The sequence below is a fragment of the Triticum urartu genome, chromosome 3A, assembly GCF_056163025.1.
Source record: "Triticum urartu cultivar PI428250 chromosome 3A, HENAU_Tu73, whole genome shotgun sequence".
NCBI classification, from domain to species: Eukaryota; Viridiplantae; Streptophyta; class Magnoliopsida; order Poales; family Poaceae; genus Triticum; species Triticum urartu.
The window spans coordinates 712,599,812-712,611,075 of record NC_141875.1 but is presented as its reverse complement, the minus strand read 5'-3'; the positions used below and the strand labels follow the sequence as shown (position 1 = coordinate 712,611,075).

General features: G+C 42.8%; 1 protein-coding gene across 1 annotated transcript; it reads right to left on the bottom strand.

The window, feature by feature from the left end:
- Positions 1-3,963: 3,963 nt before the first annotated feature.
- On the bottom strand, positions 3,964-6,759 carry LOC125546165 (uncharacterized). Its single transcript, XM_048710333.2, has 8 exons — positions 6,403-6,759; positions 5,965-6,322; positions 5,699-5,843; positions 5,024-5,174; positions 4,838-4,947; positions 4,664-4,761; positions 4,506-4,575; positions 3,964-4,319 (listed from the first exon to the last, which is right to left on the bottom strand). Exons 1-8 carry the CDS (start codon positions 6,629-6,631, stop codon positions 4,230-4,232), a joined length of 1,251 nt encoding a protein of 416 aa, XP_048566290.1. The 5' UTR covers positions 6,632-6,759; the 3' UTR covers positions 3,964-4,229.
- Positions 6,760-11,264: the final 4,505 nt, after the last annotated feature.

Sequence of the window (11,264 nt, the reverse complement as noted above, 5' to 3'; positions counted from 1 at the left end):
ATTCGGGTTACTGCATATACATATCCCTACAACCCTAGAGTCACCGAACCTTAAGTGTGTAGACCCTATGGGTTCGGGAGACATGTAGACATGACCGAGACGAATCTCCGGTCAATAACCAACAGCGGGATCTGGATACCCATGTTGGTTCCCACATGTTTCTCGATGATCTCATCAGATGAACCACGATGTCGAGGATTCAAGCAACCCCGTATACAATTCCCTTTGTCAATCGGTATGTTACTTGTCCGAGATTCGATCATCGATATCCCAATACCTCGTTCAATCTCGTTACCGGCAAGTCACTTTACTCGTACCATAATGCATGATCCCGTGACCAGACACTTGGTCACTTTGAGCTCATTATGATGATGCATTACCGAGTGGGCCCAGTGATACCTCTCCGTCATACGGAGTGACAAATCCCAGTCTTGATCCATGTCAACCCAACAGACACTTTCGGAGATACCCGTAGTATACCTTTATAGTCACCCAGTTACGTTGTGACGTTTGGTATACCCAAAGCACTCCTACGGTATCCGGGAGTTACACGATCTCATGGTCTAAGGAAAGGATACTTGACATTGGAAAACTCTAGCAAACGAACTATACGATCTTATGCTATGTTTAGGATTGGGTCTTGTCCATCACATCATTCTCCTAATGATGTGATCTCGTTATCAATGACATCCAATGTTCATAGTCAGGAAACCATGACTATCTGTTGATCAACGAGCTAGTCAACTAGAGGCTTACTAGGGACATGTTGGTGTCTATTATTCACACATGTATTACGATTTCCGGATAACACAATTATAGCATGAATAAAGACAATTATCATGAACAAGGAAATATAATAATAATGCTTTTATTATTGCCTCTAGGGCATATTTCCAACACGTTGATACTTGCATTGTGCATGACCCTACCTCCTTATGAGGGTTATGCCGGTGGGAGTAGATAGGATGCTAAGTAGTGCTACGCAAAAGGGACGGGTATATGCATGGTGATGGAGACAAAGTATTTTCAAAAGACTTTTCAAAAACCCCCACCGGGTGCCACTTATGCCCGGGGGAGATGATGAGTTGGGTAACCACTTGATGACGAAGTGGTGTACTGAGGCAAGTGTGTGTGTTGTTTTTCAAAACGGATTGGTTTAAGTTGCGACCGTTATTCCAACCTTACATGCGCAACCACTCTACCCTTGTATGGGAAAGGGCATTATTGATTACCTAGGCCGATACTAGCTTGGAGCCCACATTACTAGTGACGGGGGAGAGTTGGTGCTCTCTCTCGGGACGGGGTCGTGCCAGGTAGGGCGGCTAAGAACATTTTTATGGGGCACCGGACACACCGTTGGTGCCCCGTGCCAGTGGTATGTGATCAATATGGGAGCGAGGCTCCACAATTTTAAGTTGTGAAATGTTGGGAACGGGGGTTACTACCAATCGAGTGGACTCCATGTTAGTGTCGTCTAGGGAAAGATAGTGATCGGGTGCTTACCCCGGGTACTTGAGGTACCGCGGGTCGTGGATGACACGGAAGTTCCCCAGATCTTGTGGGTAAAGTGTGCAACCTCTGCAGAGTGTAAAACTATTCGAATAGCCGTGTCCACGGTCAAGGACAGTTGGGTAACCGCTCTTGGGCTACGTCCACTTGTTTACAAACCAGTGTGTGTGGGAAGAACTACTTGGGTCAAGTCAAAGGACTTGACATGGATGAGTTGGGTTGGAGCCCACTCCCTTTGTGTTGATATCTGTAAACTGTCCTCTTGGTTACTTGAATTCTCCTGATGCATGTCTTACGAGTTGTTGAACATGTCATTGCACTCAAAAACTAGCTTTCCGCAACAACAAAAATTACCTATATCATGCATTGTTGTATCTTGAACCAAAACATGGGTTGCTTGCGAGTACATTCAAAGTACTCATTGGCTTGCCACTGGTTATTTTATTGGCCAGGCATGAAAGAACATGATATGAAGAAGAGTACCTCGGTGACGAACATGCGAGCTAGGACGCTTCCTAGTCAGAATGCCTGTAGGGTTAAGGCAGGTGGCATGGGTCCAAGTTATCGACGAAGATTTCCGCTGCGATGTTATACTCAAGACTTGACCATAATGGTCCTACTTGTGTAATACGGTACGTATGGATGTAAGACTCTTGTTATTCAGCTTATGTGTGTTCAGTGAGCATCGATCTCTGGGATCACTGTACACATGCATTCGGTGATCACGACTTATGAGTCGGGGTCCCCACAACTTCATTTATTCTTATAATTTTTGTGTGTGTTTGTAAGTAAGTATACTCGTAGGTATGATACACCATGTGCGTAAATTATAGTAGAAGCAAAAATTGCACTATATGTGCTTATTTTTGGCATATTAGAAAAGTGCAATTTGAGGGCATACTTGTGTGCAAGTTTTTTTTTAAAAAAAAATTGTTTCTTCTAAGGGTTTAATTTCCCAAAACTTCATTAGCTTGTTTTGGTTTTTGTTTTTATATTTTCGTTTTCTTAAAGGGTTTTATTATTACATTGAAAACTTTATTGTTTTGTTTTAGTTTAGTTTTTGTATTTGTTTTTTAAGGGTTTCATTCTTTCATAGAAAACTTCATTATTTTGTACTTGTTTTCGTTTTTCTTCTTTCTTCTTAAAGGGTTTCATTCTTCCCTAGAAAACTTCATTATTTTGTTTTTGTTTTTTTATTTTCTTTCTTCTTAAAGGGTTTCAATCTTTCGTAGAAAATTTCATTATTTTGTTTTTGATTTTTATTATCTTTCTTCTTAAAGAGTTTTATTCTTCCCTAGAAAAAATCATTATTTTTTCATTTTCATTTTCATTTTATTTAATTTTATTTCTTTAATGGTAATACCTTTATTTTTGCATATTATAACAAAAAACAATTTCTGTGTAAATTGCGTGCAGATTTTACCATTGTGTGGTTTTTATTGCCTTTCTTCTTAAAGGGTACTATCAATGTTCAGGTTTTTTTTAATATTCTTTCTTCCTCAAGGGTAATAGACGGGTCAGGGAGTCCACTGGCGCAGGAGCATGTTGGGCTTGGGATTCAGTAAATACGTCAATCAAAAAAGTCAGTAGACTGAAACGAGTTTGGGTCAGTCAATCACAGGAGCATGTTGAACTGTAGCCATTCGACTGAAACGAGTTTGGGTCAGTTGACTGACAAAAAAAAGTCAGTCAACTGACCTATAGCCGCTCCCAACCTCCACACGCCGCCTCGTTAGCCCTTCATGGGCACGATTAAAATTAGTTTAAGGTAATAAATCTGTAGTTATCTCCAGGTTAGGATCTCAACTCACGTTGCTTGTGCCTGCGTGCACAATAAAAGGCCAGGCCGGCCATGTAAAAGAATTAAGAGGGTGCTTGGATACAATGTACTTATTTTAGTCTGATTAAAAATAGTTTTTTTAAGAGGCTAAAGTTCCAAGCACCCCTGACTAAAGAGGGGCTAAAACTAGTTTTGAGACTAAATTTTTTTGTTAGGGGTACCTCTACTAAAATGTGGATTAATACTCTCTCTCTCCTCATTTAACTCCTCTCTTTTAACACAAGCGAGTTCTGAATTGAAGGGTTTGAAGGATAATAAATGCCCATTAACTTGATTTTAGTCTTTTTAGTATTTGAATCCAAGCATGCATGATGCTAGCAAGTTTTAGTCCCACTACTTTTAGTCATAAGACTAAATCGTATCCAAACAACCTCTAAGCTATTTTCTAGAGTTTAAACAACAATTGTGTATCGATATTAAGCGACCCTCTTTGGGTGTCGTTCATATTTATTTTTGTGTGAATTTTTTATTCAAAAGTTGCACTTGTCTCAAGGTCCGTCGTCACCGACAGGTTGCATGCTTGCTTTCTAGGATGGCAAAGCACATCCAGATAAAACACCAGCTACTTGATAAAAAAACAAGATACAAATTCTCCATAATTCCAAAGCCAAAACTTGGAGAAGAAACAATTATCATGATAAACAGGCATCCAGTACGAACAATCAGGAATATGTGTGTAAACGAGTAACAGCTGACTTCAAGCATGGCTTTTGACTACAAAATTCATGCAACATGAGATTGCTTAGCACGCCGCTGCAAACCAGGATAAAGCCAGCATGATCATGTGGTAGAAGTATTTCGGATTACAAGATGTCTAATACAATAAGATTGCTCATCTAATCTCATAGACTATAGTCTCAATTTGGGGAGTCCCCTCCGATCAGCGGATCATCAATCCTTGCATCCCCTGCCCGCCATCTTCAGTCACCTTGTTAGCTTGGATTGTGTTGATAGCATTTGCAATGTTTCCCTGTAGCAGAATTTTAAGAGGAAACTGTATTAGTTGCTCGGTAAGCACCTAAAAGTTCTCTAGGTCACTGTACGAGTTACACATCTGACATTCATCGGGAAATCGGAAAGCTATGCATGTTTGAACTAGTTTGCAGCTGAAATTTTCTACTGCAAATTTGAGAGGAGGTAATTGTGAGAGGCTTACCCTCCACACTCCAAGCTTTGAACGTAGACTCTGCCATTGTGGCATCCCAAAGACCCTCACAGTATGCCGGCTGAAATTACATGTCAGAACAAGTATAAACGAAAAAGGAAAGGATAACACTGTAATATGGACCAAGAAAGTCTTGTGGACATGAATACCTGACAATGACCAATTGATTAAGCTGGTCAACTTTGCAGTCCAAAATCTTTGATGAAATTGCTTTCACAATCCAATATTCCACCTCATCATCATTGATCTAACAAAGAATTAAAAAAGTCAATGTAACATTAAATCAAGTGAACAACAATAGGAAGGCAAGGTAAGCCGATTACCTCAAGGGCTTTTGTAATTGCAGAGTAAGGAATTTCCCCAGAACAATGGCCACTCAGATCAAGCAGGGACATGAGACGCATTTTGGTTATGCACTCCTCATGAACCAGTCCTGTAAATGGTCCACTATTAGATATCCAAAACTTGAAGCAATGTAGTATTGCTAGCATTGGCTCACCAGAACATACCATATCCTTGCAGCAAGGTAGAGTTAGCAGTCTGAAACGCTAAATAGGATTCGAGCCTCTGAGTAAGGAATATCTTCAGTAACTCGTAAACTGGCTGATACTTGTCATCTTTCTCGAGCTGTGCAACAGCTGGCATATCGAGCAGGTCACACTGCAATAAGCATATTTCCATCAATACATACAGCATATAAGGTAAGGTATGCAGCCAGTGCTAGATTTTTAACTGGCATTAAACCACATGTATAGTTTGCCAGGGTTAAAACTTGCTAAATAAATCCCTCAAGAATTTCAGAACCTACTGTTGGCATACAAGGCACAACGACATACAAAGCAGTAGCAGAGGAATTGGGCAATGCAATGCATAGCGGCACAAGTTTGTGGAAGCAATAATCCATCAAACCAAAAGAAGAAAGCTTGTAAGGGACATCTTGTCACAATTTTGGCTTGGCTCGGTCTGGTAGTAACCAGAAATATTTAAGGTTGACAAGATTAACATTTGCAGGCTAGTGCGAGCAGATAACTTTAGTCTTCTTACATCTAATATAGTGATATTTGACTGTCATAACCAAATTCACATTTGGTGACATGATTGGAGAATGGCATGTTTCTGGTATGGAGAAAGCGATGCATTATGACACGAACACAAGCCCTAAGACGGAGATGTAATAAAAGTACCTGATAGAGGTCAGATGACTTGACAAACTCAACAATTGCTGCAGCAGCTTCTTCCTTTGCCGCACCGATTGCATCAGCATCATCACCCGATCCATCGAACGTGGCCAGGTACTTGTTCAGAAACTTGAAGTAGTCCTTGGTCATGCTGACAATCATCATCATCATAACAAGAACGGATCGTGTCAGTATACAACAATCTTGCCGCCATGTTACTTACACGCTGGCTAAAAAATAAATGCAAGGAACTTGGAAGCAAAGGGCCGCACCCCTTGTGGTCTTTAAGAATCCTGGTGACAGCAAGGAACAGCTCCCTCTGCTCCGGCTTGCCGATGCCCCAGTAGGCGACAAAGGCATCGATGTTCTTGAAAGTGGGGACGACGCAGTCGGCGGCGGCCTTCCCGGCGGTGGCGGCGAGCTCGAGCGCCTTCCTGTAGACCAAGGCCTTGCCGGAGAGGCTCGGAAGCAGGTTGTACAGGCTGAAGAGGACTTTGATGCGCAGCGTGGTCTTGTCGGCCGGCTGGTGGGTGAGCTTGGCGCAGATGAGCTTGGCGATCTCCAGGGCCTCGTCCTCGGATCCGGCCTTGGTGACGAGGTTGCAGGTGACGGTCAGGGTGCACTCGAGATCTGACAGCAGCGAGTGTAGGATGGATAAGCAAGGCGCGATTGGACAAGAAGCCGGTGGGGATGGAGACGGAGAGAGGTACCTTTGTCGGGGGCGCTGGGGGAGAGGAGGAGGAGGTCGGCGGAGGCGAGCATGAGGGTGGCCATGTCGAGCCAGCGGGCGGCGAGGAGGTGCTGCTGCGCCTCGGCGCAGAGGCGGGCCACCTCAGGGTCGGCGACCTCCGGGCCCGCGTCGGCCCAGGCGAGCTGCGCGGTGGAGCGCACCACCGCCAGCATCGGCTCCTCCTCCGTGGTGTTCACTATCGTCGCCATGGTCGGTCGGGTTCTTCTCTCTTCCTCCTCGCTAGGGTACGCCGCCGCCGCCGCCGGTGTGGGAGAGGGAAGACGGGGAGGGGATGGGGATTGGGAAAGAGAAATTCCCACAGGGGCGATCTAGTGGGCCGGCCCATTAGCAGCGACAGTTCTGTAACGTGCTCTACAAAAAAAAGCGAGTTCTGTAGCCATTGCACCACGAAAGCTTCTCCGGTAAAATGACGCAGCTAACGAGGAAAGTACTATGCCCTGTTCGGTTCAGCTCTTATCTGACGGATCTGAACCAAAGGGTAAACTTAGCAGAATTCGATTTTAGAAATCCATTGTCAAAATCTGAATCAAAAGCAGAAGCCTAGGACGTGCTTCCAAAAATCTGATTTTGTTACGGGCCAAAATCTGAAAAAGTTATATCACCTGGTTTGCCAAATGACCTACATCTTTTCACATCAGATTTTTCACAGCTGCTTTTAGAAATCCACAGCTGAACCAAACAGGGCCTATAAGCCACGACAGGTCTAAACATTTTTGAAAGTTCAAACACAATTTGTTTTGAAAACCTGTATATTTTTCTAAACACGGGCATATATTCAAATTTGCGAATAGTTATTTATAGAGTTGAACATTGTTTTCACCTGTGAACAGATTTTTGAAAAACAGCAAAATTCTTCGTCATTTTGAACAATTTTTGGAAACACGAACATTTTTAAATTTGCGAATGATTTTTGAAAAACAAGAAATTTTCATAGAATTCTGAACGAAAATAGAAAATGCAAACATTTTTTGAAAAATGGAAATAATTTCCGAAACTAGGAACAAAATTTGGAAAAGCGGACATTTTTTGGATCTGTGAATATTTTTTTTTGAGGTTTTGGAATAATTTGTAAGACAATTCATATGAATGTCAAACAACTTAGCGAGCGTCTTTACATGTATCTTCCGAGTTATAATAACATAATTCAACATAGAAGCGCGAGCACTTCTCCCCTCAAAACCATCAATGGCATGGCTCGGTGTCCTTTATCGATTGTGAGGACTATTTTATGGATAATAAGGGCATGATTTATGGGAGCAGCCATGCCATCCACCTAGTAGAAAAGGCTGAGGTACTAGTTTGAATTTTCTCTCCCTAATGGAGGGATATGAGGCTACCATTGGATGGACTCTACACAGATTCTCTCTCTCCTCACATTTCATCACTCGGCTTAGCTTTTTTTCTACTTTTTCCATGAGGCGTCTACTGTTGGGGAACGCAGTAATTTTAAAAAAAATCCCACGCACACGCAAGATCATGGTGATGCATAGCAACGAGAGGGGAGAGTGTCATCCACATACCCTCGTAGACTGTAAACGGAAGCGTTATGGGAACGCGGTTGATGTAGTCGCACGTCTTCATGATCCAACCAATCCAAGTACCGAACGTACGGCACCTCTGAGTTCAGCACACGTTCAGCTCGGTGACGTCCCACGAATTCCGATCCAGCAGAGCTTCGAGGGAGAGTTCCGTCAGCACGACGGTGTGATGACGGTGATGATGATGTTACCGACGCAGGGCTTCGCCTAAGCACCGCTACGATATGACCGAGGTGGATTATGGTCGAGGGGGGCACCGCACACGGGTAAAAAGATCAACGGGTCAACTTGTGTGTCCATGGGGTGCCCCCTCCTCCGTATATAAAGGAGTGGAGGAGGGGGAGGGCCGGCCCTCTACTATGGCGCGCCCTGGGGAGTCCTACTCCCACCAGGAGTAGGATGCCTCCCCCCTTCCAAGTAGTAGGAGTAGGAGAGAAGGAAAAGGGAAAAGAGAAGAGAAGGAAGGAAGGGGCACCGCCCCTCTCCCTAGCCCAATTCGGACTAGGCCTTGGGGGTGCGCAGCCTCCTCTCTCTCTTTCCCCTAAATCCCAATAAGGCCCATATACTCCGTGGTGAATTCCTGTAACTCTCCGATACTCCGATAAATATCCGAACCACTCAGAACCTTTCCGATGTTCGAATATAGCCTTCCAATATATCGATCTTTACGTCTCGAACATTTCGAGACTCCTCATCATGTCCCTGATCTCATCCAGGACTCCGAACAACCTTAGGTACATCAAAACACATAAACTCATAATACCGATCGTCACCGAACGTTAAGCGTGCGGACCCTACGGGTTCGAGAACTATGTAGACAAGACCGAGACTCATTTCCGGTCAATAACCAATAGCGGAACCTGGATGCTCATATTGGCTCCTACATATTCTACGAAGATCTTTATCGGTCAAACCGCATAACAACATACGTTGTTCCCTTTGTCATCGGTATGTTACTTGCCCGAGATTCGATCGTCGGTATCTCAATACCTAGTTCAATCTCGTTACCGGCAAGTCTCTTTACTTGTTCCGTAATGCATCATCCCGCAACTAACTCATTAGTCACATTGCTTGCAAGGCTTATAGTGATGTGCATTACCGAGAGGGCCCAGAGATACCTCTCCGACAATCGGAGTGACAAATCCTAATCTCGAAATACGCCAACCCAACATTTACCTTTGGAGACACCTGTAGAGCTCCTTTATAATCACCCATTTACGTTGTGACGTTTGGTAGCACACAAAGTGTTCCTCCGGCAAACGGGAGTTGCATAATATCATAGTCATAGGAACATGTATAAGTTATGAAGAAAGCAATAGCAACAAACTAAACGATCATCGTGCTAAGCTAACGGCTGGGTCAAGTCAATCATATCATTCTCTAATGATGTGATCCCGTTCATCAAATGACAACTCTTGTCCATGGCTAGGAAACTTAACCATCTTTGATTAACGAGCTAGTCAAGTAGAGGCATACTAGTGACACTTAGTTTGTCTATGTATTCACACATGTACTAAGGCCCCATTCGGATTCCCTCCGCTCCGCGGCTCCGTGCCGGAGATTAAGGCCACAATTTGCAGAGTTGGTTAAGGCCCGCTCCGCGCGCTCCACTCCACGGAGGACTGCCGAACGGGGCCTAAGTTTCATGTTAATACAATTCTAGCATGAATAATAAACATTTATCATGATAGAAGGAAATAAATAATAACTTTATTATTGCCTCTAGGGCATATTTCCTTCAGTCTCCCACTTGCACTAGAGTCAATAATCTAGTTCACATCATCATGTGATTTAATATCAATAGTTCACATCTTTATGTGATTACTTAATATCTCCATGTGACTAACACCCAAAGGGTTAGTAGAGTCAATAATCTAGTTCACATCGCTATGTGATTAACACTCAAAGAGTGATCATGTTTTACTTGTGAGAGAAATTTAGTCAAAGGGTCTGCCACATTCAGAGCCGTATGTATTTTGCAATTTTTCTATGTCTACAATGCTTTGCTTAGAGCTACTCTAACTAATTGCTCCCACTTTCAATATGTATCTAGATCGAGACTTAGAGTCATCTAGATCGGTGTCAAAAGCTTGCATTGATGTAACTCTTTACGACAAACTCTATTATCACCTCCATAACCGAGAAATATTTCCTTAGTACTCTAAGGATAATTTTGACCGCTGTCCAGTGATCTACTCCTAGATCACTATTGTACTCCCTTGTCAGAATCATGCTAAGGTATACAATAGGACTGGTACACAGCATAGCATACTTTATAGAACCTATGACTGAGGCATAGGGAATGACTTTTCATTCTCTTTCTATTTTCTGTTGTGGTCGGGTTTTGAGTCTTTACTCAACTTCACACCTTGCAACACAGGCAAGAACTCCTTCTTTGACTGTTCCATTTTGAACTACTTCAAAATCTTGTCAAGGTATGTACTCATTGAAAATATATCAAGCGTCTTGATCTATCTCTATAGATCTTGATGCTCAATATGTAAGTAGCTTCACTGAGGTCTTTCTTTGAAAAATTCCTTTCAAACATCCCTTTATGCTTTCCAGAAAATTCTACATTATTTCCGATCAACAATATGTCATTCACATATATTTATCAGAAATGTTGTAGTGCTCCCACTCACTTTCTTGTAAATATAGGCTTCACTGCAAGTCTGTATAAAACAATATGCTTTGATCACTTTATCAAAGCATATATTCCAACTTCGAGATGCTTGCACCAGTCCATAGATGGATCGTTGGAGCTTGCTCACTTTGTTAGCACCTTTAGGATTGACAAAACCTTCTGGTTGCATCATATACAACTCTTCTTTAAGAAATCCATTAAGGAATGCAGTTTTGACATCCATTTGCCAGATTTCATAAAATGCGGCAACTGCTAACATGATTCGGACAGACTTTCAAGCATTGATACGAGTGAGAAAATCTCATCGTAGTCAACACCTTGATCTTGTCGAAAACATTTTTGTGACAATTCGAGCTTTGTAGATAGTAACACTACTATCAGCGTCCGTCTTCCTCTTGAAGATCCATTTATTCTCAATGACTCACCGATCATCGGGCAAGTCAATCAAAGTCCATACTTTGTTCTAATACATGGATCTCATCTCAGATTTCATGGCCTCAAGACATTTTGCGGAATATGGGCTCATCATCGCTTTCTCATAGTTCGTAGGTTCATCATGGTCTAGTAACATGACTTCCAGAACAGGATTACCATACCACTCTGGTGCGGACGTACTCTGATTGACCTATGAGGTTCGGT